The sequence below is a fragment of the Ischnura elegans genome, chromosome 7 (genome assembly GCF_921293095.1).
Source record: "Ischnura elegans chromosome 7, ioIscEleg1.1, whole genome shotgun sequence".
NCBI classification, from domain to species: domain Eukaryota; kingdom Metazoa; phylum Arthropoda; class Insecta; order Odonata; family Coenagrionidae; genus Ischnura; species Ischnura elegans.
Window position 1 is genome coordinate 45,580,723 of NC_060252.1, and position 27,001 is coordinate 45,607,723.

The 27,001-nt window shown below is 37.3% G+C and overlaps 2 protein-coding genes across 4 annotated transcripts in view; one reads left to right on the forward strand and one right to left on the reverse strand.

Moving 5' to 3' along the window:
- The first annotated feature begins 161 nt into the window (after window positions 1-161).
- LOC124162829 (exosome complex component RRP43-like) lies at window positions 162-10,829 on the forward strand. The gene is made up of 8 exons (XM_046539496.1): window positions 162-481; window positions 577-613; window positions 682-819; window positions 897-1,069; window positions 1,194-1,315; window positions 1,410-1,527; window positions 6,922-7,025; window positions 10,625-10,829. The coding sequence occupies exons 1-8, from the start codon at window positions 465-467 to the stop codon at window positions 10,738-10,740; spliced, it is 825 nt and encodes a 274-aa protein (XP_046395452.1). The 5' UTR covers window positions 162-464; the 3' UTR covers window positions 10,741-10,829.
- The window catches only part of LOC124162826 (transcription factor SPT20 homolog), a 60,671-nt gene continuing 44,492 nt past the window's right edge, over window positions 10,823-27,001 (reverse strand). Inside the window, exons 13-15 of one of the 3 annotated variants that reach the window (XM_046539493.1) lie at window positions 24,151-24,230; window positions 20,308-20,476; window positions 10,823-12,458 (exon numbers count right to left, since the gene is read on the reverse strand). In XM_046539493.1, coding sequence (XP_046395449.1) covers window positions 12,202-12,458; window positions 20,308-20,476; window positions 24,151-24,230 — 506 coding nt within the window. In that variant the 3' untranslated portion in view covers window positions 10,823-12,201. Of the gene's footprint in view, window positions 12,459-20,307; window positions 20,480-24,150; window positions 24,231-27,001 lie in introns of all 3 variants that reach the window. The other 2 variants (XM_046539494.1, XM_046539492.1) reach the window with 2 other exon arrangements.

Here is a 27,001-nt window from a genome sequence, read left to right on the forward strand (position 1 = left end):
TTACGTACATTTTAATTTATATTTATAATCAGCTTTATCATTAACTTATTTATATTTATTTATAACATATTCATGACTTTTTCTTTAATCAAAAATTTTAACACCTTTTAAATTGTATTAAACATCAGTGGAAGTGGTGACTATTGCAGACAGATTTGTTTTTGTTTACCTGGCTGCAAGGTGCTGCAAGGTGCCGGCGAATTTAGGGATTTGAGGAATTATTATTTTGAAGTGTTTGGCTATTGAAAGTTTAGGATTATTGCGGTGAAATTTTATTGCAATGCGAATGTTATAAGATTCGGCATTGGTAAATAACTGTGGATCACGGATGCTAGTGGTATTAATCGTCGTGGACCTTGCATGTGGGAACTAGACATGCCATAATCCACTCCGTTTAATCAGGGAAATATTCTTTGAATAATTTCCCATTGTTGTTCATTTTATCTTATTAGCGAGTAGCAGAGATGGCTCTTCAGTACAAGTAAGATTTTTTTATGGCAAACGCTCTTCGGGTTCCTTAGAACCGTGTTTTCATGTGAAGAGAATTAAGATTATTTGACATTGACTACTTTTCAGAACGATCCATCCTGTGAAATATCTTCGTGACTTTCTGGTAAGTGAAGCACATTTTGCATCTTCCATTGTTCGGCAGTTGGGTGTAATTCTTTATTATGGCTTCAGGCACATAATGTTAGACCAGATGGAAGAACACTTCATAAATTTCGCCCAATGGCGCTTAACATTAAGTCCATAAGTTCAGCAGATGGTTCAGCGTTAGTGAAAATTGGGAACACCTCTGTTATGTGTGGTATCAAAGCGGTAGGTAGATTTGTTGGTGAATTGATACGTCTCTTACTCTGTCAGGAATTTTCAACAAATTTTGATCCACTTACTAGGAACTTGCCACCCCAAGAGCCGAGGAGCCAGATCGTGGATATATTGTTCCCAATGTTGAACTTTCACCTCTTAGTTCTTCCAAATTCAGACCGGGCCCACCGAGTGAAGAGGCTCAAGTTGCCAGTCAGTTTGTGTTTGATGTTTTGTCCAACTCCTGTTGTTTAGATACCAGGTATGTTTAGTTATACGGTATATCACCTAATGCGTGAACGACATTTAGGTTTGCTTTTTGTTACACTAAGAAATTTCGAATGCACGATCCACCTTAATTTCTACATTCCGTGTCTGTGTTTTAGGAATCTTTGCATAGCACCTGATAAACTCGTGTGGGTACTCTATTGTGACCTTATTTGTTTGAATTATGATGGAAGTATTTTAGACGCATGCCTTATGGCTTTGATGGCAGCTTTTACTACAGGTAAGATAGATTTTATTTTTGTCTATTGGTATAAGTTCTCCATTATAACAGTCACGGCAGTGAGTCTAATTTAATTTAATGCAACCATTTTCAGTTACGCTACCTGATGTTGAGTATGATGCAGAAAAGAGTTCTACAGTCGTGAAATCCAGGAGAACAGCTTTACAAGTCAATTCAATTCCAATAGCTACAACTCATGCTGTCTTCGATGAGTGAGTTCATAAACAGGTTTAAAATTTGTCTTGTACTAATTAAGCTGTTAAGTTACAGGATTTTTAAAATAAGACTGGGAATCCTTTAATCTATCGTAGTTACCTAATCAATATCCCTCATTATGTTTTAATATCCTTTCCCTCCTTTGAATAATGCTCATATTTTAGTCATCTACACAATATTCTCCTTACCCACCATGTGTATGCAACTTGTGACTGCACTCAAATTTTCTTGATGTCACTTTCTCTTTGTCAGGGAGTTGGCCTGAATTTCAGGCCAATGTCTTGTTATCAATAACAGACCCTTTATTGGCAACAGGAATCAAAGTAGCTGACATCTGGTGGCCAATTTCAGAAATGAGACATGGAGGATCGGCCGGTTTGTTTACTAATGCTACAGCCTAGCGGTGTGCGAAACGGATGTGTTTTCAGCAATTTTGTGAAGCGAATACTGATGTATATGGTAAATCTCAGTTGTGAATAATGGATGAAGTAATTTTCTCCACATCTGACGTTTTGGAGTTCAATAGAGACATCAAGAGGTCCCTCGTTGAGGGCTATGAGGTGGAATGCTGTAACCTGTCATGGTTGAAGCACTGTTGGAGTATTTGGTTCTTGCAATGGGCTTTAGCATACAAACAAGCGTTATAAATGGCATGTCACACGAGATACAAGCTTTTCAGAAGAAAATTGGCGCTTCTTTTTCCGTTTTCGTGTGTATTGTTTGACGATTTTATCCACCATCATTACAAGAGATATATCATTATTAAAATCATCAAACAATATGATAGGCATCTACTCACATAAGCCATCCGTCCTCAATAATCTATTCTTCTTAAGGGAATTCGACGTCGGTGTGGTCGTGAGTGGAATTCCCCTTGCATTGGCGTTTTGACTGCTATGTGGAGTCACTCGACTCTCACCGGCTAGCGAAGATCGATGGAGAAGTGGCGAGACGGGTCGCGCGAGGGTCTCCGTGCCTCGGCCCCGGAATTTTGGCCATTTGGGCAAAGCGACTCGAGAAATCCTTTAACCCAACGAAGCACGCAGGCCTTAGAAACGTCGGGGTTTCGCACCGCATCGTATTCAGAAGAGCAGGGCCTAGTTATTGAATGAGAAAGAGACAGATGTTTTAAGGGCCGACCCGGTTTTGACGGGCCCCCGGGCGGAAGATGTCCCGGCGAGTTTGGGAGAAATTACTTGTCTCAAGCAGACTTAGTCCCGGCAATTGGTGGGTAGTCGGCCGGGAATATTCATATAATTCTCAGTTGTCGCGATTCGAATCATTTCCCCAACCTTAACTTTCCTGGCTTATTGGATATCTGAAAATTCATTGATAGTTATTGCAAGTTTGTTCAACCTTCTTTCCGTCTGCATCTCATCCTCTGACACCTCCATACTTACGCGAACAATTTTTAAGTAGGCATTAAATGATACAATGAAGGTGTCATGCCTTCATATGTTTCTCTATGACCCATTCTTGTTTTTTTTCTTAAATAAAACTAGCATGCTACCTCACTCTTGCCCATTCTCATGACGTGCTCCCACTTCTTTCCCAAATTAGGGGTGTTGCGGAATCTATGTAGAGAGATAGCTTTTGTCTCACACTGGTCGGTGCAATCATAAACACCGCACATTTTGTTGCTCATGAACTTTTCCTTCTAAGTTTTTCATCATAATGCCATTGATATTCGGCTAAACGGTATAGTGCTGGCCGGCACGAACAAGCGTACTAATGCATCCGATCCTCCATATTCGGCCATGACACCTAATTTAGTGCTGTCACCTGGATTCCCTTCCAGATGCAATTGTCAATAAGAACAATGACGCTTTCAATAAGAACATAAAACTCTGGTATTCGCTGGTTATCGTTCCACACAAACAAACGTACTAAAGTGGGCGATCCTCCCTATTCGGCCATGACACCTAACTTAGTGCTGCCACCTGGATTTCCTTCCATTTGCCAATTACTTCCACAAAATATTTATGACCGGTTTCGGCTATTACACCATTGTCAAATACAGAAAATATACAAAAAATATGGTGGGGACAGGTTTATATATACTATGTTTTTTAATGGAGTGGGGTTAGTTCCGAGCTGGGATTGATATATTCCTAGAAGGGAAGGGGGGGGGGGGGACAAATTTTGTTATTTGGGTTGTGAGGGTGGGGGATTTGGGAGGGTGACGAGTAATTTGGGGAATGGGTGGGGAAAGGTTATGTCATTAACAGGGTTTCCTTTTGTTGCTATTTCCCGGATTTCCTAGGTATCCATCCTCCTTCCATTACTGGTAAAATGGAGTACTTCTGGATTGAAAGAAAGATATGACATAATAGCCTTGTTATTCTAGCATGTCTTGTATTCCTTCATCCTTGTCTTGAAGTTTTGTCCCGTTTGGCCTACATAGCATGAATCATGATTGTTACACTTTAATTTATATATACCAGATTTCAATTTGGGTTCAATTACATCTTTGGCATCATTTAACTATCTTCCCAAGGTGTTATTATTATAAACAGTAACCTTGAATTTATTTTTAGGGATTGCTTGGGTTACAACATTGAATAAAGGGCCGATAAAAGGTATTTTACACCATTTTGTTGAAGTGCTAGGTTCGATGGGTAGCAAGCAACTTGACTTGGAGTAAGCCATGTGTTTTAATTTCCTATTTAAAATCCATGTCATTAAAGATTGCTTGTATCTGTTGATATGAGCAATCTGTCTTATAATATTTAATTCCTGTTTAAAATCAGTTTTCTGAAGGGGAATGTTAACTAGATGGTGAACCATTGCATGAAAGGACGTGTGTTTATTGAAGTGGGAATTACGTGAGCTGTTGGTTATTATGGTATCAGTACGGGTGGCTTTTCTGTAAATGGAAAACCTGTGCCTATTATTTTCGATGGAAATGGTCAAGTCTAAAAAATTTAAAGTTGGTCCTCCAACTTCGGTGGTTAATGTACATAATTTTGTGGATGGAGGCCATTTAAAAGGGATGAAAATCAGTCAAGTTGTCGCTTGCTGCCGGTCCACAGACAAGTTATATCATCAACATATCTATATCTACATATAAGAAACATTCTTAAGTAAAACTTCCTTTGAGCTAAAAAGTTTTCTTTCCCATCTGTCCATGAATATATCAGCTATCTAGAAGAGGTGAAAGCGGACAGCCCATGGCCAATCCTTCATTCATACGGTATAATTTTTTGATCAAATGAAAAATAATTTTGACCGGTGCAGAGTTGCATTAGTCTTAAGAGTTTGGTGGCAGCTTCCAAATTATCTAGAAATTTTTCATGTCTCTTGGAGAGCCTCGTTAACAGGGACACATGTAGACAGGTTCAAAACATTAAAAAAAACAATACATATAGAATTACTCGGAAGAGTCATGGAGTCTTAAAGTATGTGAAAGCTCAAATGAGTTTGTAATTCCAAATTTTGGGATGTATGATGACATGTTGCAAAAAAATGAAGTTCAGCGTGTATGCCAGTTTGTGCATTGGAGATGAGGCATGTGATATTACAGGTCTGATGGGATAATTGATCTTATGTATTTTAAGGAGGTCACAGAACCTTGGTGGTGATAGGTTCATATTGATAAGATCATGTTTCTCTCTCTCTGTCAGTAGAAAAGTACAACTGTTCAGCACTTGTTTCATTTGTCTCGGATACACAGGGGTCGGATCATGTACTAGAGATTCACAGTTGTTATTATCAATAAATTTTTTACTCTTTAACGTATATTCCGTTCTGTCTAAAAATAACCACAATGTTTGCTTTGTCACTACGGGTGATCGTAAGGTACTCGCGATTGCATGCATTTTTTATGCTTTTAATCACTTTTTCTTTTTTGACGGTACTGGATCACTGGTCTTGTTGGTCACTGTTAATGAAGCAGTTTTTATTATTGCAGTTGCCACTGAGTATTTTGCATCGAGTGTTTCATTCCATAGTGAAGCTTTACAGTCAGACACAAATTCACTGAGGAGTATGGGTGATACATTCATTCTTGGAGAGTATTTAAAACCTTTGTCAAGCAATTGTTGTTGTTGGACCAAAAAAGTGAATGACGATAGGTTCATTACACGGTGGTGAAATTTAAAACTTCAGTAATGATTGTGTGTAGGACACTGGCCCTGGGTTTTAAATAGTTTTGTGAGTTTCTTATGGATCAACTCAAGTTTTTTGGAAGCAATTTCACTCACCCGTCCCTGTACATAGTCGTCTAAGCACAATCACTCCGCGAAATGTACAGCACCAGTAATTTTTGCATACAGGAACAGCAAGTAGTGAGACAAGGAATCCCTTCTGCCGTACCAATTTTTCAGTTCCCTCTGCACCCAGGTCCTGCCTGCTTTCTTGACGGTGACTCTAGATGCCCCAGTTGTGGACTTGGTATTGAGGTTGACATACTTCAGAGTCACCCCTAGCTTGAGGCAATAGCTATTAAAGTAGATGTTAAGTTCTGCTGCTTTGAACTTCACTGATAGTCTGACATAATGCTTCATTTTATGTGCCAAACTCGCACTCGAAATGAAATTGAAGCTTGGATGTGGTGGAAGGGCTCCATATTTTCAATTACAAACACTTTGTTACTTCCACAAATTTTTTGTAAATGTCTTGTGTTCAAATCCATTTTCAGGAATGTAATAAAAGCCACAATATCAATGGATGTACTTCCTTACTGTTAATGGTGACCAAAATTTCAGCTCATATGCCAAAATTGGGTATATGGGTACTTAAGTTACATTCTTGTATGCCTTGGAATAGATATGTAGTTGTGCAGGAAAGAAAATGTCTCCACCGGGATTCGAACCCAGATCACTCATGGCTATGGATACAGACAGTTCACCTCAATGCACAAAATCGTTACTTGCTGACTTTCTTTGACTGGGCTCTAGATCCTACACTTTATTATGCCTAGTGAGCTTATCTTGTTATGTTCAGGGGTGAGAAATTATCTTTCAGTGTCTATTCTGTAAATGTCATAAGCCCCATCATACTTGAAATTATGAAACTGACTTCAATCACTCCCACCCTGTCAATTCGTAACAACGCAGAGAAAAGATAGATCATGTAAATGTAACTTGTTGTTAAACATAGAATTAGTGTCATTAATGCTCGGATATAGTGATTGTACACCTTGTTACATAAATGTAAAGAATGAATAAATTAACTGTTATTGTTATAAGCTACGTGCACTTCAATAAAATTTAAAGAGATAATCACTACCGTATGAACATAGGCCCCAGGTATGACTCGTATGGAGGATGGCCCACAGAGGCATATCCCACAATAAAGATCTTGAAGACAAATTCTCATTCGAATACACTAGTCATAGTTTATCTTTAATATAATTAATCTTTTAATGTGTGAAATGTTTGTTCTTTTAGCAATGTTTTATTACTGGATCCAACTGGAGAGGAGGAAGATTTAGCATCAGGGACTGTCACAGTGGTGCTTTGTGAGGGGAAGCTGTGCTCATTATTTAAGCCAGGTGTGTATATGCATGGGCTTACCTATTTCAGATGTTTACCATTTGTCTGAAATTATTTACATACATAGATTGTGGACAAGAGGAGTAAAGTTTGATAAAAAGTCATGTTAAACCAAGTTGCAATTTTCTACAAAATAAAATATTCTTTAACATCTGTTCCAATGTGAAGGCGTCATCTCTGAATGAAGAAGTTAACTGTAGAAGATATAGAAATGGTTTCTTGTCACATTATGTTATTTTGTATTACTCATATGCATTCAGTCACTTCCTTCTAATCCCACTTTTCCAGTTTGTTTCTGCTGATATCCATGCCAACCCAAGATTTAATTATAATCAGACTTCTCTTCCCGTCATATTACCAATCTAATTCAGACCATATCCCTATCCCATTCTGCAGTCTCTGTATTGTATTGCTTTGAATACCAGCCTTTACTTGATCACTGGCAGATCCAAGGAAGTGTGCAGTAGACATTCCAGCCCCCATCCCGAACAAGCTCCTCCTGAGATTTGGTCTCTTGTCCACCTCTGCACTTTTTCCTAGCATTCCCTTCTCTTGGCTTCTTTTGGGGTCCCAACGTTCCACTATACATATCCTACATACTGTATTTACTTGTAACACCTTTTTTCCGAAAATGCCGGTGAGCGAGCCAAAAGCGAGTTGTATGCGTATATGTATGCCTTTCACCAACAGTGCCATATTCAGCGTGGTAGCTGACAATGTCGTGGGTTCCTGTGTATTTCTCATTCGGTATATCATCTCGGCACCGGGCCCAAGATATCCGTGGCCACCCATGTCTCACACATTTTCAAGGTCACCCGCAAACATAAAGTTAACAGATTATAGCAGCTAAAAGTCCTCTGCTAAATCATTACATTTGGCAGGTGGAAAAACATAATTTTGATTGCATTATCAATGAACAGGAACATGGCTCAACAGGAAATATTTCAAGATATGTGGAATGTGATGATTCTTTTTCATTGCTGGATGTTAAACTAATTAGTGCTGTTGGATGCACAAAAACTGTCACTAATTCAACCAGCCTACTTATTCTATGGTTTCAAGCATCAAACGCATATCCAAGTGGAAAAGTCTAAAAATAAATTTTAGAAATTACAATAAAATCTGAAATCCTGAAAATAGTGTTGGAAGTCTTCTCACATCCCTCTCTAAATGGGCTGGCTGTGAAAGGATTAGTAACTGATCACATTATATTTATTTGTAGAAAAAGTCACTTGTGTCATAATTCAATTGGCAGTTTTCTTGAATCCATTATGTGTAAACTTATTAAATATCATTTTCCACAGTTTGTTGCTTTGTATATCTCCTTAGTTTAACTGCAGTGTTATCTCTTTTGCAGTCAGTGCTGAATTGCTAGCATAGTTTTATCTGACCTTACAACTGAATCGACATAATTATTTGGTAATTTTTGTCTGGATAATTCTTTGGAAATCAACTTGACTGATATTCGGTCAATTATTTCTATTATTTTCTGCCTGAAATTTATTATTATGAACTGAACCCTTATCTTCTATTCATGGTACTTGCATGTCGCTGAATGAGTAGCCAGAATCCATTGGAAGCTCTGTGCTACAATAAATTGTTGTAAGGTGAAGATTATATGTATTTATATTGGGTGACTGAAATTAGCAAATGCAACAAACAATTTGATAAGCCATTGGGAAAAAGGTTATATAGTAGAACCTCACTTATGAAACTTTCAGCGGAAAACCAAAAAATTTCATAAGTGAGGAAGTTTCATATGTGAGGTGTTTCGGAATTTAGCATGAAATCCTTTCCAATAGGGACCGGTTTGTTTCCAGGATGCAATTACTCATTTGGGGGCAAGAAATTGAAGCCTAATAATCTTACAAGCAACACCACAGATGATGTGTTACTTTAAGAGAAACATAATTTTGCATTTGTGGGGGAGGGGGTAACCACCCCCCTCCCCCCAAACTCCCTACTACCTCCCCCCTCCCTACTACCATGCTCCCAAAGCATATTCTTAGTTATGCCCACTGGTACCCGGGATATTCCACGACTACGATTTTTCCGGTGCTTAGATCACTTCTTTTAAGTGAGCATTTGAAATAACCACGCAACTGCCACCAGTGATGAATGAACAAAAATAGATTAAGAGCCCGGAAAAATCATCCCTCTCTACAATGTATACGCACTAACAAAGAATTTTCCCATGAAATTTTAGCAATAGTAGATTGAATCTACCAGGTATAGCTTATCTGTTGGGGTTCTTCTGTGAATTCAGCGCCGGGACTTTAGACTCACTAGCCATGTGATTTGTCTTCACGGAATATTTTACTTTCCCATTTCTTATAACAACACCAGACACTTTTTGTACTTTGATAAAATGGTGCTAAGCCATTCCTGAGTCGAAAGGAACTGCCTTATCTTTCACGTTTTGAATTTGACTTTAATGATTACATGATGACTTACGATGAGAGTTATTCTCCGAGTGCATTTACAGTAACTCCCGTTCGGTTAAAAAATAAATGCTTGCCACCAGGCAGACTTAAGCTAATAGCTATTCAAGGTCCAACTATGTTTCATTTAAACCCACTGAGATACAAGTTGAGTCAGTGGTGATCTGCGTGCCGCGTAAGCAACTTTCCCCTGGCTCAGTTCATCCCGCAGATGTGGGATTAGCCTGCAAAATGAGACCACGCATGCTGTTTTTCCCATTGTGTTGAATCACCATCGACTTACATCTTTACTGCAAATATAATAATCTCTTTTGGATGACCTTGGAAGCCTAAATTTTGGTACGTAAGGATTTTTAACGGCTCATTTAGGCGTAATTTTGCTGGGGCAACGGAAAACATAACCTTAGAGAATTCTAGACTATCTTCCATTAGAGATTGATATTCCAGATTAACGATCATTACTGCAGTTAAAATTAATATCTAATAAACTGCATCGCTCATTAAGAAAACTTAGTATTCTTTGTTGACATATCTATGTTATGAGCACATCCTACTCCCACTCCTTTGATTAAAATCGGCACGCGTACCGCAATTTTCTTGTAGAGCAGTTATCTGACAAGTCGTATAAGTGAGGTATTTTATCTTATTGGACTGGAAAAATAAGTTTCGTAATTGAGGTCGTTGTATAAGCAAAAAGTTTCGTAACCAAGGTTGGAAATACATGGGTTCATATGGGGTTATTCACCAGACAACAAAAATGGTGTTTAAGTGAGGTCATCGTATAACTGAGGGTTGTATAACCAAGGTTCTACTGTAGTTACTGTCTCTGTTAATTTTTTTAAATTTTAAAATGGCTACTGATTGTTTTGTACACCCCTTTTAGTTAAATTGTTCTCTTGTATCATACGTGGCACGATGTGGTGGAAGTTCTTAATTTTAGTTTAATGAGACTTTGCAATATATTCACAGGATTTATTTGAACACAACATATTTGGTTGTTACTACAACATTATGAAGTGCATAGTTGTTGTAGCAAAAAAAACACTTTATGTTCAAATAAATCTTGTGGAAATATTAGGTCTCATTTAACTAGTGATCAAATATTGTGGAAATATTGCTAGGTATCATTTCACTAATAATTAATTTTTCTCCTTTAGGTGGTAGTCCCCTCTCAGAGCAGCAGCTTGAAGGGTGTGTGGAAAGGGCCAAGAAACGGGTTCCTGCTGTGCTTGAATTATTTAATGCTACTTCACCCTCAACACCACAAGGTTGATTGTAAATGTAGTGGCTATATTTGTTCTTTATTTTCATATGGATCCTATGCGTGTTCATTTTGTAATAAAATATTTACTCAATTTGCAACTCTTCTATAGAAATTTATTGAATCTCCATAAATAAATTTTTGTGGTTGAAATCAACGTTTAGCCATTAAGACACCAGCTGTTTAAAACCTTGGCTTTTTTAAGTATCAAACAGTGGCAATATGCAGAAAATAAAAGTAAAAATACTTCCCAAGTCATCTTCAAAATTGGTGCATTGCATTGTTTTACACCTCTCTCCACACCTTCCAAATGAGATATAGGTTATGCCATGCAGAATACCGTACTTCCCAAAAAGGATACAAAATACGCTCCTGTCAGTGGCATGGCTTTGTTTCCTGGCAATTAAGCAGCTAATAAACGGATTGCACTGTTAAAATAATGACAGTCATTGCCTCGTAGGACCAGATGTCCACAAGTATGGGGGAGCACTCTGGCAGTGGTAGTAGTACATTTTTATATTTTTGACTTACGGTGATGAGAGAGATAGAGAGAGCGTACGTCTTCAATCAGTTTGAGTCTAGTGAAAATGAGCCCATGGAAATAAAGGCAACTTGCACAATGCTCTTCCTTATCTTCAGTACAATAATTCATGGACAACATATTCAAAATACTTTCCAGTTCATTAACTTTATACAAAACCAATACTGAAAAATTTCCCTCATCAGAAGACTTGTGATTTTTTATGTTTTTCAGACATTTTGATATTTTTACCATGTCTCCCTCATTGCTCATTCCCTATGCACCCAATTACATCAACAAATAAAATTTCAATTTAATGATAAACAAGTCAACACTTGAAGGCATTACATTGAATAGGGAGTATAGTATGGGACAAAGGGTCCAGTGGTTTGGAAAACTTTTAAACAAGTTTTAAGACGCTGTTTTATTTTTAGAGTTCTTTCGGTCCCTAAAGTTGACCAATCAAAGAAAGCACAATCCGGAAACATTTAACTATCTCCACCCATGCTTCACATTCTTAAAAAAGTTCTCATTTTCTCCGAGATATGGGAGGTACCACATCATACGCGAGTATGAAATAAAGTTATCTGCACACAGCCTACCAAGGTTTGAAACGCACAGCTCCTACACCTTCGGCAGAAGGTGGCTGATTGATCAGCATTCCTAATCAATTCCAGTCAAGCGAAATTAGAGCATCAATCACTGCTTTGTTAATGCACTTGGTGAGCACTGACAATGAAGTGGCAATCAGGCACGTCCTTTTGCACCAATCAATAACAACTCCAAAAAAAAAAACAAATACACAAAATGGAGGCAAATAGCGCATGCCTCCATCACTTCTGTGCCACCATCCACGGGAGGCTCACAGCCTGCTTAGCGAGCTGCCACACGCCCCAGAACTCAGCAAGAGGTCACTGTTTTAACCAATAAGTTCACAACTATCAGCACCGTCTTCACTGTTTGGGATCAACTGAGGTCACTGCAGTCACTGCTGATGGAGGGTTACTTGGTCTTCTCCGGTGCTTTGCTGCAGCCACAGCTGGCTTCCCAGTTCCAACTTGTTGGTGCTGCTGAGTTCTACACTGTAACTGCTCAGCCTGCTTCAAAAGAGCCATCTGCAATTGATGCTGCGAATTCATTGGCAGTGCAACAGAAGGACTGACCACACCACTTTGAGATCCACCTGGTACACCGCCAGCAGATGGCCCTGCTGAAAAATGATATCAATAAGTCACAGTAAGCATATTAAGAACAGAATAACCATATTCAATGAAAGTTGAGTTCATAAATATGCAAAATAATTAATAGAATTTAGTGTCTACTGTCCTTGCAAAAAGTCAATATACCAGAGATTGAAGAGTTGTATCTCTGTAATACTACTCAATTGGTTGCACTGAATAAACGAAAAGAAAGGGAATTTATTTCGATGAATCCTCAGTAACACCAGAAACTCCTCCTTAAGTTAACCATTTTTTAAATCTGGCTTTGTATGAAAAATAGTACCTTTTTGAAGCTCTGTAAATGGTGGGACAACTTTGAACATTATTTTTTCAATACCTTCTCCATTTATAGACCAAGTTTCATATAGTGAAGGAAGGGCCTCAAAAATACATTCTCTAGAGGAAAACTTTATAATAATTTTATTAGCATAAAAAATTGCTCATTGGAAAGACAGACTATTTTAGTCTACACTTATAGAAAATTTAAAGGTACTGCCAGCACCGCATGCATGCACACTTGGCTATTATCGGAATAAAAAATATTAAAATTAATTGCTTATATCTATCTTTATGTTTGTTTATTCATAGTTGGGAGGCACACTTGGAGAAGAGAAGGGGAGGGATAAAAGAAATACGGGGGAGGGAAGGGAATTTGCAAGTGCAATTGCAACTTTGACCACTGGCGACAAACAGTGGGAAGGTCTGACTCATGTCAAGCATCGATTTGGCAGCAAACTACTGGTTCTCTTCTTTGGAAGTGAAGCTAGCAGCCCTTGGCACAGCTCTTCCAGGCAGAAAATTTGTAGTACGAGTACTCGTTGATACAAAACAAATTACAGTAGAATCCTGATTTAAGGTTTTTCAGGGGGGACAAAATTTAAAACACTAAATGCGGAAAAACACTAAATGAGGACCTGCCATTTTTTTCAGGTTTTAGGGTCTGTAATGATTGGAATGGCTTTTTATGAATAAAAAATATTATTTTAAGTAACTAAAAGGTGCTGAATGCAGCAAAAAATTCTTTAATGAAATGTTCTCTTCCTATGAAGGTTGGATAATACTTTTCAGGAATCAGCTAAAAAAATGGGTGGTAAAAATAAGTAATGAGAGGATGGCAATTGTTTTAATATATAAAATGATGTTTCCTGGAGTTTAGGTCAATAAATTAAAAGTTAGCAGCCAACGTTTCGTTTTATTTTAAAAACATCTTCAGGGCTATGTTAGAAAAAAAAAATTATGAAACAATATAAAATGCAGACTACTCATAGCCCTGAAGATGTTTTTAAAATAAAACGAAACGTTGGCTGCTAACTTTTAATTTATTGACCTAAACTCCAGGAAACATCATTTTATATATTAAAATAAGGTCAAGAAAAAGGAGAAAATATAATAATTGTTTTAATGAAATATTTTAAGAAAATTCTAATAAACATCAACTTAAAAGCATTCCCACACAGATTATTATTATGGACAATAGTGATTCAATTTTTATGCATATTTCAGTGGTCTCGATGAAATTTAGAATTTTTTCTGTAAAAGTGACATGTAGGTGACTATAGAATTTCTAATATAATAAGAAAAGGTGTAAGTAGGTACTCGAAAAATCATGAGGAATGAGTGAAATAAAGGGACAGCAGAAGATCGCTAATCCCGAATTCTCAACTACCGAATATCTAGTAAAAGGGAGGTTTTCTGGAATTTTGCCAACTGAACGTTTTCTGTTGCCTCGGCGAAACAAGGGATTTATGAGCCTTTAAAAAGCCTCCTATGCGCACATTTTGGATTTCGAGGTCATCCAAAAAAGTAGAATCTTATTTTAGTATGCGTACAAGTCGATGGTGATTCAACTCGATGATAACACCAGATTCGTTGTCATATATCCGCGGCCTTATGCAGGTCGAATGGAGCCGGGAGAAGTTGCTTACGCGGCGCGCTGATCACCTTGACTCCGACTCGCCTTGTTTCTCGGCAGCTTTTAATAAAATTTGGTTGGACCTTGAATAACGATTAGCTAAACTCTGTTAAGAGAAAAGGTTTAATCTTCAACATAACTGGATTTCATCCGAAAAATTGTCAGTGCCTCTGGAGTTTGGCAATTTCGTCAGGGTTGTGATGCCGAAGTCAACCACCAAGATACCTGCCGGATTTTCGTATTTTTCCGCGGTCATCTATTCTACCGTGAGTTTGCGGTGATTTTTTTCCAGCATGAGCGATTTATTTAGAGTCATGGACCGTGATAGTTCGTCAAAACTCCGATTGTCATTCTCTTTTGACCTTAATAAGCACCAGATAAATATTTTTGAATCGACAGCGATATCAACCAGCCGCATGTCGATAAATTGGCTCCGGGATATCTAAATTAAGATGTAAAATAATGTTGTTCCGTAGGGAAAGAATGCTCTCACTCACGGTCATGACAGGGGAAACACTTCCTCTATTCTTTCGCTGTTCCTCCATGGAAACTGACCTTGGAATGGATTATAGAAAGAATCTTCTAGTGAACTGCGCAATTGATATTGGGCCTCCTCTTTTGAACAGAGAAAGTAGCCGACTGAAAAAATATTGGGCTAATAATCGACTGCCCGTAGGGAGTAGAGTTGAAAGGGGCATAAGCCATCAATTGAAAACATAACGAGAAAACCATTATTGTAGCGGCCCTCGGAGGATAACTCGTGTCATCAGTCGTCACGTATCATCGAAGTCAAGTTCAAGAAGTGAAGGATAAGGTAGTTCGATGTTATTAAGGAATGACTTTGCTCCATTAGATCGGATCTGATACAAAAAGTGCCTGGTGTTTGTATCAGAAGGGGAGCGAAACGTTACGAGAAGACAAATCACCCAACTTGCGAGTTGAAGGTCGCAGCGCTGCGCTTGCGGAAGAAAGCAGTTGAAGAAGCGTTCCCCGGTACATTCTATCGACTCTTGGTAAACTTTCATGAGACTGTTCTTGTTGATGAGCATAAATTCGAATATTTGGATGAACCGTCATGAAAAAACGTTAAATCGGGCAAAAAAATCTTGAGCGGGACAAATTTTTACGACCATAAATGCGGAAAAACGCAAAATGCGGAAACACTAAATACGGATAATTTTTACATTGTCCTAATAGGGAATGAATCGGGACCCAAAAAAAAACGCTAAATGCGGAAAAACGTTAAATGCGAAGACCTTAAATCCGGATCCGACTGTAATAAATTTTCATGATTTTAACACCAAATTTTGCCAACTCTGCATGCATGTGCTAAATGGAAAGTATTTGCTGACAGTTTACTAGGACAAAAATGCTGCAATCCTACAGTAGAAGAAGATTCTACGCAATATACAAAATGGTTTTTCAACAAAGGTCAGACACCTAATATGATATCTCACAAATACAGTAGAAGCCCGGTTTAACGAGTGCTCATAATACCTCGGAAATTACTCACTAAACCGAGCACTTGTTTTATCCGAAGGTGTCGAATAAACCCTCCAAAGTCTCATAATCTTTCATATTTATAGTTTTTCTTTTGTTTCTGTGGTATTTAACAAAGTTAAAGAGTCATTATCAGGAACAATCTAGTTGATTATTAACATATTTAAAGAAAGAAACGGATTTTGAATTTTATTAAACATTGATTCCCCCAGTTTCGGTGATTTTATTCCGGTTCTTGTATTTTTGATCGCCAAAGAAAGATGTTAAAACTGTGTAACTAGTCGGAATCAATATGTTTGGTAAGCGGTGGAAGTTTTTGGATAATTTTGTGAAATACATCAAGCTGACAATGTCAGTTTTGTTGAGTTTTCGAATGTTTAACCAGTACGTCAGTCAGCTGGGAAAATTGGCCAAAAGGTTCACTGAAATATGGCATGATTTGGTGGTCGAAGATATTTCTTCCCATTGGCTATGTAGCCAGCTTTCGTCTATAACATCATTTATCAGCAGTCCTGCACACCCTCGTTGAAAAAACCACTTGAATAGTGCAGATTCTATTTGTGGATGTTCCCCTTGCCACAAATATTTTTGGCTGCTAGATGTTCCTAGTTTGATCACTGCTGCACGAATTTTATCTTTGTTCTTTAATATTGTGAACAATGTGAATGACAAGACTACAAACCGCCTACCGATTTCAGTCTTTGAAGTCCTGCTACTTTTGCACTCATCTATAATTTTAATTTTGGTTTTAAGGTCCAAAGATTTATGTTTCCCGGACATGATGCATGATGGTAGAAGTTTTTCAATTGCTCTCTTTTAATGAATGCCGAGGCCCTATCAGCCCACTACTTTGGATCGTGCTCAAAGAATCGGGTGCATTACGTTCCTCCATATGAAAGTTTTTTGGAGAGTGATTGCGATGATGTAAATATTTTACATAATGTACAAAATCTTCAGTTCCCCGAAAAAAAATAACCCTGGTCCGTTAAAATACCTACGAAAAAGCACCACATGGGGACGGATTAGCCAGGACGCATATGCTGTGTTGCAAAAGTTAGAGCGAAACATTATTTTCGACATAGGAGTCTGTAAATAGGAACTTTTAATTATTGCCAAGAGATTCAAAGGATCTGGTGCATGAAATAGCATTTTTAAATTGTGCTTGCTTTTTGTACATAGCCCTCGAGGGTAACCCGCATCTTAGTTAAGACATTCATTTAAACAAGGGAATTGATAGAAGTGCGTCACAGTTAGCTGATATGATGTGAAACCTCGAATTGTACAGAATTTCGGAGAGTATGAAGAAAAGATAATGAAGATTCACTCTGATCAGTCGCTTAGCAGAGGATTTCTGCTATCAGCACAGTAATCCTGCAATTACAAATTTTTCTTTCAGTAGTTAACTCGGCAGTGCTGAGTTCACGCTCGCTAACCTAAGGTTGATCGTTATTTTACCATCTTAGTAATAACTGCGATTTTCTTACATGGCAATACCTGATGACATCTCAATCAAATTACATTCCTCTGCATAAATGAAATATCAAAATTTACATCGACGGATAGCATGCAGCGACAACATTGCTCTAACTTTCCATAAGTTGAAAGTCAATGTAATGACACTGATCGAACTACGACAATGTTGCGCTTTCCACTTCCATACCTAACATGGGAAAAGATGGAGGGGGTTTCACTACAATGTAAGTTCCCACGCTTAAGACAGAGCCTAATAGCGATGAAGCCAGCCAAAGAGAATGGGGAGGGAACTAACTCCCTCTACCCCTGTCATCTTCCTCCCATTCCCCTTCCTAGGATAACTAGGCCTAACAAAAGAAGAATGTAAAATGGGTGTCCGCAGAGCATACTCCAGACCGTAAATCGCACAAATGCTTAAACATAACTGGCTTTAGGTGTTGTAGATCTGTCACACATCTTGTATTTTTAGTTTAATAAATTGGTAATACGAAACATAATAGTTAATGCTTGCTCAGCGGCGCAGAAATATCTGTCGTAATAACGAGCGTACACGGTGGAAGAAACTTTTTGACCTCGCTAAATCAGATTTATTTTACATGTAAAACATAGGCCGTTTGGCTGTATGAACATGATTCTTGTAAAATGTTGTACTCGCTAAACCAGCTTCCACTGGATGTAGTTCAACTTAAGGGTGATATTTGGTAGAACTGCATAACAGGAAATATATTCAAAGATACACTAACACTGTATTTTCTGCAAATTCTTCAAAAGTCTGATTCAGGTTTCAATGCTAGACACTATGCTATTCTGAGGGACATAATGTATAGTGTTGAAACCTGGGTCTGACTATTAAAAAATTTGTGGAACATACAATATTAGTGTATCTGCGATTAAGTTTCCTTACACATATTTTTTTAATGGATGAGGACATACAAGCAGGAATACGGCCTACATCTACTAACTCTAAGAAGAAATAGACAAATATAGGAAAAACATATAACCAGAGAAATTTCATATTTACTGGAGATTCAAAATTTCCGCTCAAATTTATCAGAGTGTCAAAGATTGCTTAATCATTTTTAGGTGATATTGAACACACATTAACCTAAATAAAATAATCAAGCATGCCTCTTCTACATATTTTGAAGAAAGTTAGAAACACAATTAAAATTGTGACATAAAAGCATCTCAATCAATGACAAATTAATAATAGACAGTAGTTAATGCACACTGCAAAATAGCTGATTATGGGAATAGAAGGGACACATTTAATGTGTTTCAAAACAAAAGAAAAACAAACTAAGGCATGGTCCTTTAGTAAAATACCAAATTTAATGGGCAGCATATTAATAAATACGATATCCTCCTTGATCGAGTGTCTGCCAAGTACCCAACTTATGTAAATTATTTCAGGTATAACTGAGAATAGAAATAACATATTTGAATATTCTTTTGAACTTACAGTCAAGTTTAATGGACTCTGGTTTCTGTACTCAGCTTCAGCCGAGTACAGAAAGACATGCACAAAAGAAATTTGTGAAATCCTTGAAATAAGGTTTCATGCTTAAAGCAGTGATTTTTTTTAAATGCACTTTGGGTGGCACTTATCTGAGGTGTTGTCTATTTTGTAGCCCTTCATTGTTAATTGACAATGCCTCAAATTCCTAACATAATTTTTAACTTTACCATATTTAGAAACAATTATATAATTTTGAAGTGGAGATCCACTGAATATTCCTCGCCACAAAATCACAAGGAAAAAACCATTGTAAATACAATTGAGATCTGCTAACCATTCTACTTTTATACATTCACTTCTTCATTAAATACATTCACTCCTTGGTTTTTGAAATGTGAATTAACTGAGACTTCTTATCGTAAAAAGAGATAACAAGCTGGGAGAGTAGAGAGGTCTTTTGTCTTGTCTACAGACAAATGTGTGTTAACTTCGTGGATGTCTTTTGACATTTCTAACCCATATATAGGATTCAGCGATCTAAATTATGCAGAGTAGGTTAAAAGCTTTGAACGACTCAGCTGCTGTAGTATGTATTAATATAATCCTTTCTTAATTTTTTCATAATATGAAGTACAAAATCAGATTCCTCTGTGTCGTTATCAGAGCCATGGGAAATTAATTTTGTATGACAGAAAATATTATTGAAAACATAATAAGATCAAGAAGGCATTTTCTTCACTATGATCTTGTCTTGATTAGATGATCTCTCCATTCTATTCGGGTTTTCACCGCATCCGTTGTGTTTTAGTGACAACAATTTCACTGACATTGCAGTCAGCGTCTTCAGGTCGAAGGAAAGCAGTAAGACCCTTCGACCTGAAGACGCTGACTGCAATGTCAGTGAAACTGTTGTCACTAAAACACAACGGATGCGGTGAAAACCCGAATAGAATGGAGAGATCATCAGTTTATCCCGTTTGAATGAAATCTAGTTCACAAATTATAATTGCTGAATTTCAGCTCAAATTTCTAAGCCAAAAAAACCCAAGCACTTCCAATTTCCCATTGAAATTCACATTTACACTTGTCATTCACTTAAGCACAGGTTAACGACAACCAACAGAGATAAGTTTCACATTCAATGTCACAAGACCAAAAGGAAAAAATAAGGTTGGTGCGAGCTATAATTTTGGCGAAAAAATTGCCTTGAGGGAGACGCTAATGTATATCTATCAAATTATTACACTTTTGAATAGGGTTTTGTCCACATAATTTTGGAACCAATTCCTTATGACTCTGGTTTTGATTCTAGTCCTAAGCTCAAGGACATGTTGAATCAAAAAGCAAACTGTCCCATCCCTAGATTTAATACAGAAATTATGGAGTCATACTTTGTTGCATTCATCTGGGCATGCATAAAAGTCATGCAATCGGGTGAACATGTTGAAGAAAACAAACATAATATTCAAAAACTCTCATAGCTTAGTGCTCCTACCTGAAGCCACAGCCATCCTAAGTGAGGCAGCAGTGAGGGGAATACCTGGCTGCTCGCCAAGGACTGCCCTTGGTCCTCCTATTTTAGCAGGAGAACCCACAGTGCCACCTATTATTCCAGCTCGTGGTTTATGGAGAGTCCCAACTACTTGAATAGACTGAGGAGCTACCTGCTTTGAAATAGAAAAAATAATTATCACCGGAAAGGAAATACATGGTTTCTTTTAGAAAACAAAGCAAAAAGTAAGTCTTAAGGCTTTTTCTGCTAACCTTTAAAAGTTATGGACTTGAAATTATTCTCAGATCAATAACTTCAGATGATTAAGTGTTAAAATTTGCAACCTTTTTCTCATTTTCTTATCCGTTGCTGAGCATATATTATACATATTTTCCGGTCCCTTTCATAGGTATGATTTTGTAGAAAGGGTAGAAGAAGTATCTGCTTTAAGCATACTCCATACAATTGCTGCATTGAAAGTTATGGACTTCTTAATGCCCTTTCTATCCTTCAAGATTTAATATTGATGTGAAAAGAAGTACTACATAAAACCAAGCCATAGCAATATCAATGTAATTTCATAATCAAATCTAAACCACATTCACAAATGCATTTTTGAAAGTTAGTTACATGGCTACTATTGAACATAAGTTGTTGACATTTTTGAGCTATAAGATTTCCTCAACAACAAGACTTTTAAGTTGAGTATCATAGTTCTCAGCGTGATCTCATAGCACAATCCATAGTAGGAACCAGCAGACATAGTAAGGTGGTGCTTTATTATGATTTTAGATTAGAATTAATATTTTACTGGATTTTTTGCCTACCTATAGTTATCCATATGAGATTCAACTATTAGGACTCAATGAAAACGAGCAGCAAGGTCCATTGGGGTAGATAGCCCCTGATCCATTCAGCCATCATACCTTAACCAGTTATTAGAGGATTTCCCACCCTTCTAGTTTCTGCCTCATGAACTGATGTCCAAGTTTAGTAGAACACTACCAAATACTGTAAATGCAAGCATTTCTAATGCCATCTGCAGTAATTGAATGCGCTGGCTACTGGAAATTTAGGTGTCACATCTCATGGTTAATATAAGTTGACAAACACCTAGCGATTCATTCACATAAATATAAATAATTTTGTTCTTTTTATTATATTGACCTCAAATTATGACCCACACTCCAAGACACCCAATGATATAAATACATAATTTTATAAATCTGGTTGACTCAAAAAATTTGGACATGAATGTAATATTTTTTATATTATGCTTATAAATACATAAACAATTCTAAGATTGGTTAGATGCAGATCTCCATTCCTCTCTCCTATCCGCTAGTCTTTCTGTAGCGACACATTTCTTCTCTTAAATACCCTTTCTAACCTGTCCTATGTAACTCATTCGGGGCCATCCCTTGCCCTTCTTCTCTTCCACTTGTCCTTTTGAGATTGCTTTCAGGCCATCATACCTCATAATGTGGCCAAATAAGTTTGATCTGAGGTTTTCGCTGTGTTTCTTCATAAGAGTCTCGGCTTTTGGGCATTCCTCTGTGCTGAGTTGTCCATAGGTGACGACAGTTTCTCCAGCCATCCTGCTGGCATCTTCAGGTCAGAAATGACTGAAGTGAAGAAGGGGCAGTAAGTTGTCCCATCTTCTCCTTAAGGTTTTCAGAAGAATTGTGACCTTAAGACGCCAGCAGGATGGCTGGAGAAACTGTATACCTATGGACAACTCAACGCGGAGGAACGCCTGGAAGCCGAGACTCTTAAGTGGCCAAATAAGTTGTCCCATCTTCTCCTTAAGGTTTTTAGAAGAATTCTCTTTTCTCCCGCTCTTCTCAGCACTCCTCATTACTTGGTCCATTCATTTCATCTTCATTATTCTTTGGTAGCACCATATTTTGAATGCTTTCATTCTTAACTTCAAGGGAATACCCAGGTTCAAAACTAGAGGGGGCAAGCCGTCGTCGTTCATGTATTAACACAGAAGAGGTTAAGGAAACCATTATTTTAAAAAAATGTATCAGCCCTTGACTATTCTTTTAAATTATTTGCTCGAAAAAGTATTTTTATTTAAATAACGTGTTTTATAATAATATCATTTTTCTAGGATTTAAAGAAAATTTTATCCAAACTTTCGTTTTCCACTAAATTTAATTATGCTTCTAAGGGGGGCAGCTGCCCCTTTCCGCCCTCCCCCCCGGGTATGCCCATGCTTAACTTCTCTGTAGCTTTCAACCTCCAAACCTCATTCTCAAACATGCTCCATATGCATCTGAATTGTTTTCATACTTCTATAATTATATTCTCAGCTGTTAAGTAGATTCTTCATTTTGCAGAAAGCTATATTCTTTGCACTCTTCTTTTGATTACATATTTCTTTCTTGCTTTGTCAATCAATAGTTAGTTGGCTTCCTTGTTAACAATGGTCCTTTATCTCTTCAAGAATTTGTTTTCCTAATTATTGTTTGTTCTAGCCTCCTTTCTTTATCTGCATACTTTAAGTTTTCTTTTTGCGGATTTTCAAATGAATTCTGGCCATATTTCTCATATTTGTTGAAGTCTTCTTCAAATCATTTTCTGTCTTGGCTATAACTGATATGTCATCACCACTTATTCTTTCTCCGTGGGTATTGACACCTTAAGCCTGATTTCATTGATAGCTTTCTATGAGTAAACAAAAAATTATGGGAGACTGTGCACACCCATATCCCACTCCTTTCCTTTTCTCACTGCTTCACACTTGGGTCCAGATTTAATCACAACTGCTTAGTTTTTCTTACAAAGAGTGCACAATTCTACATTCATTGCTGCGCACTCCAATGTCTACAGAATTATATGCATTGACTTCCATTCCACATTAGCATATGCCTTCTCCTAGTTGACAAATGCTATAAGTTGCCAAGTCATTCCAATTTCACAGGGTTAAAGTATCATTAAGGTGGCCTATCTTCTCTACGGATAGACCCATATCACCGTGCAGTGCCATCACTTTTAGTGCACAACTTCTTGGAGTAAACTTGCTTCTTAGCTAGAAACGTAGGCTTTTGCAGTGAGATTCACTGGCGTCAACAGCTTTCGAGAGCAGCTGCGCATTGCACTTTGTCAGGCGAGCTTTTGCGACCATTGCAGGTCGCATCATCATCAGGCGATGAATGATTCATATCATAGCAAAACCTGCGAAAGCTCATGTGAAAAAGCACAATGTGCAGCTCCTACTGAAATCCGTTAACACCAAACTTGCTTATTTCACAGCAAGCTTCAATACTTCTACATCTAGAGGTCGACACACAACCTGGTAGACACACTATGAGGATTAAAGCTCAGCCACGAAAGGGGTACTTTACCCAGAGGAATACAGTAATTGATTGATAACGTTTTGCGGTATTACAATTATAAAAACTCGCCAAAATTCTAATTAACTAATAATACACAGTTCAAATTTCAATCACTATCTTCTTTAACTTAAATCAGGTTTTAAAAAAAGGCATATGAGTTTTCTCATCATAAATATCGAATTTCTTGTTATTGCACTGCCAAGTAAAACTTTTACAACCAATTTTGCAGCATACATCTGACAGTACCGAACTTGATGACAATGAAAATAATATGATCATGGTTAAATCGAATGCTAGAATATACAATACTTCTATCTCAATTTTCTACCTCAAATCTAGTGGTATTTCATGAGGACCAAAATTTTAGCTATGACTTCATATTTCATCAGTGAGCTTTTCAACGAGGTTCATTGATATCATAAGTATATATATACATTCACACTGAGTTAAGTGACTATTCAAACACCTGGTTAGAAGAAGTGAAATAAAGAATAATACAAACCTGAGGAAGAGAAACAGTGGATGTGGCAGTCCTAATACCCTGCTGCCCAAGTCCCTTAACTCCAGATGCCACAATTTGAGCTGCAATTAGAATAGGAAAAATTAATTTACACATCTCCTCTGACTTCCAAAATACATATTATGTTCTTGTAAGTTCTGAAAGTAATGCAATTATTTTTCTAAAAAGGATTTTTAAAGAAAATATTTGAACAAACAATTTAAATTCTTCAATGTACTGTCCTTGGGACTACACATTTTTACAACAACTCTATAATGACCGGTACATGCCCTGGAAGGCTTCTTCGTGGACCTCTCGCAAGGTCTTCATCATGGCTGATTGGATCTCTTTTATGAATAAAAAATGGGTTCATTTCCGGGCTGCTGTAATCCGAGGGAACAGATATAAGTCTGCAGGGGCCACTTCAGAACTATATGGGGTTGGGGAAGTATTTAAAGCTAGTGCTTGGCCAGGAACTTGCAGACTCGAAGCATGTTGTAGCAAGGCTCGTAGTCGACATGGAGTTGTTAGGTGGCGGAGATGTCTTTTCTCATCCTGATGATCCTTTTTTGGAGTCTTTCCAGTGCATCCATGTAAAAGGCAACGTTAACTGTCTGTCCTTCAGGAAAAATTCCTTATTGACCACTCATTTGCTATCAAAAAAGACAATGAGCACTGATTTCACTATTGATTTGCTCCTTCTTGCTTTTTTGGCTTGTGAACCTCTTCCCGGCCCTCCTTAAAGGCCTGTAACCACCTCAAAACTTATGAGTAGGACACAGCAGTGTCCCCATAAGACTCAAGAATTATTTTTTTAGTCTCCTCAATAGATTTATTCAGTTTAGCATAAAAATTGAACTTTGCTTGATTGTCGATTCCAATTTTTTCATGACACGGGTGAGGTGCAGACATTTGCAATAACTGACGTTCTGCCACTTCCACAGCTTGTAGAGCAATGAGGCTAATATCGCAGTAAAGCTTAGCATCCACCCCACCTACTCCAGAGTGATTCCATTCCAACCAATAGCAGTGGCATGGAGAAATTCAACTGCACTACTTTCGAAACGCACCCTGCATGTTCCTTACCAAAGAACGAAGGAATGAAAATATATGAAATCACACCATAATTTTTTAAAAATTAGTTTTGCATTTGAAAAACAGACTCTATTTGAATTTGCTTTGCATGACCATCTTTTGCTTAAACTTTAGATTGGGCATTAGGGGCATCTCACTTCAATGGATAAAATCATATTTACACAATAGATCCCAGGTGGTAACTATTACAATTGATGGAGTCAAGTATACATCTACTGCATGTAATTCACGAGTGGGTGTTCCACAAGGTTCAACCTTGGGGCCACTTTTGTTTTTATTATATGTTAACGACTTACCTCTTTCTATATCTGTTAAGGACAATATTTCACCAGTACTGTACGCGGATGATACCACTGTTATCGATTCAACTAACTCTGAACAATCTTTGAACCAAGATGCTCAGTTTGTAATTTGATTAGCAATTGGGCCCATGAAAACTACTTGATTGTAAACCCAAACAAAAGCAAACTAATTCATTTTAAGTCAAGTGGCCAACCAATGGAAAGCATGCCAGTTAGACTGGAAGGTAAATCAATTGAGCAAGTTAATACATGTAAATTTCTAGGTATAACTCTGAATTATAAAATGACTTGGGACGACCATATCAATTACATCAGCAGTAAATTAAATTCTACCTGCTGAGACAGCTTAGCCCCACAGTGGGAAAGACTACATTGCTAAGTTTCTATTATGGGGGCTTTTACCCTCATGTTACTTACAGCATAATCTTCTGGGGCTCTAGCCATCATGCTTTAAGAATTTTTCGTCTCCAGAAACGTGCAATGAAAATAATTGCTAACAAAGGTTATAGGTCTCCCAGCAGACCAATCTTCAAGGAATTGCAAATTCTACCGATTCCTTGTGTGTATATTTTATCTACTATTATGTATGTAAAAAATAAATTAAATAATTTCGTCATGAATAGTGTTTTTCATAATTACCCCACTAGGTCACAAAGTGACTTGCATTACAATTTTGTACGCACTAAGGTAGCTAAATTGGGCCCAAAGGAAATGGGCATCAAACTGTTTAACAAACTACCTACATGTATAAAAAATGTGAACAACATCAATTTGTTTAAGTGTAAATTATAAAGTCCATCACTGAACAATATGTATTACTCTGTTGACGATTACCTTAATAACGGCAGTTAAACCTTTGTATCTAGATTTTGAGAACGTGCCTCATATCTTGTATATTCATATGTACTAGGTCTTTGGGCAAATAAATATATAAATAAATGCCACAACAAGTGTCCTGGAACTTTCTTGGTTCATCGAGCCAAACCCATGCTTGATCTACAAATACTCTGTAGATAAGAAAAGCATTTTAAATGTAAATCACAGATGTACAAGGTACAGCACAACACAAATAAAGCTGAAAAATGTCTTATCCAAAAACTATGCTGGCACATTTTAATCTAGTTAGCTTTTTGAAATGCCCCAAATACTCCACATAAGCTTTTTGTATTGGTTTCATCAAAAAAATAAATTATTAAAATAGGAAAATAAAAAATATAAAACATGGGAAATATAAACATTTGAAATAACAGATTAATAGAGAATCAAAAGAATATAGACATAAACAGGGTGCATATTATCGAACATGACTAGGGTGGCAAGCTTTAAAAACGGACAAGATGGAGAAAAAGTCAAATGAGGATGAATGAAATATCATGGAGTTGAAGGCTTACAGGAGCTAGTAGAGCAGAGATTGCTGGGATGTTGATACCCAACATTTTGGAACTTCAAGAAAGGAA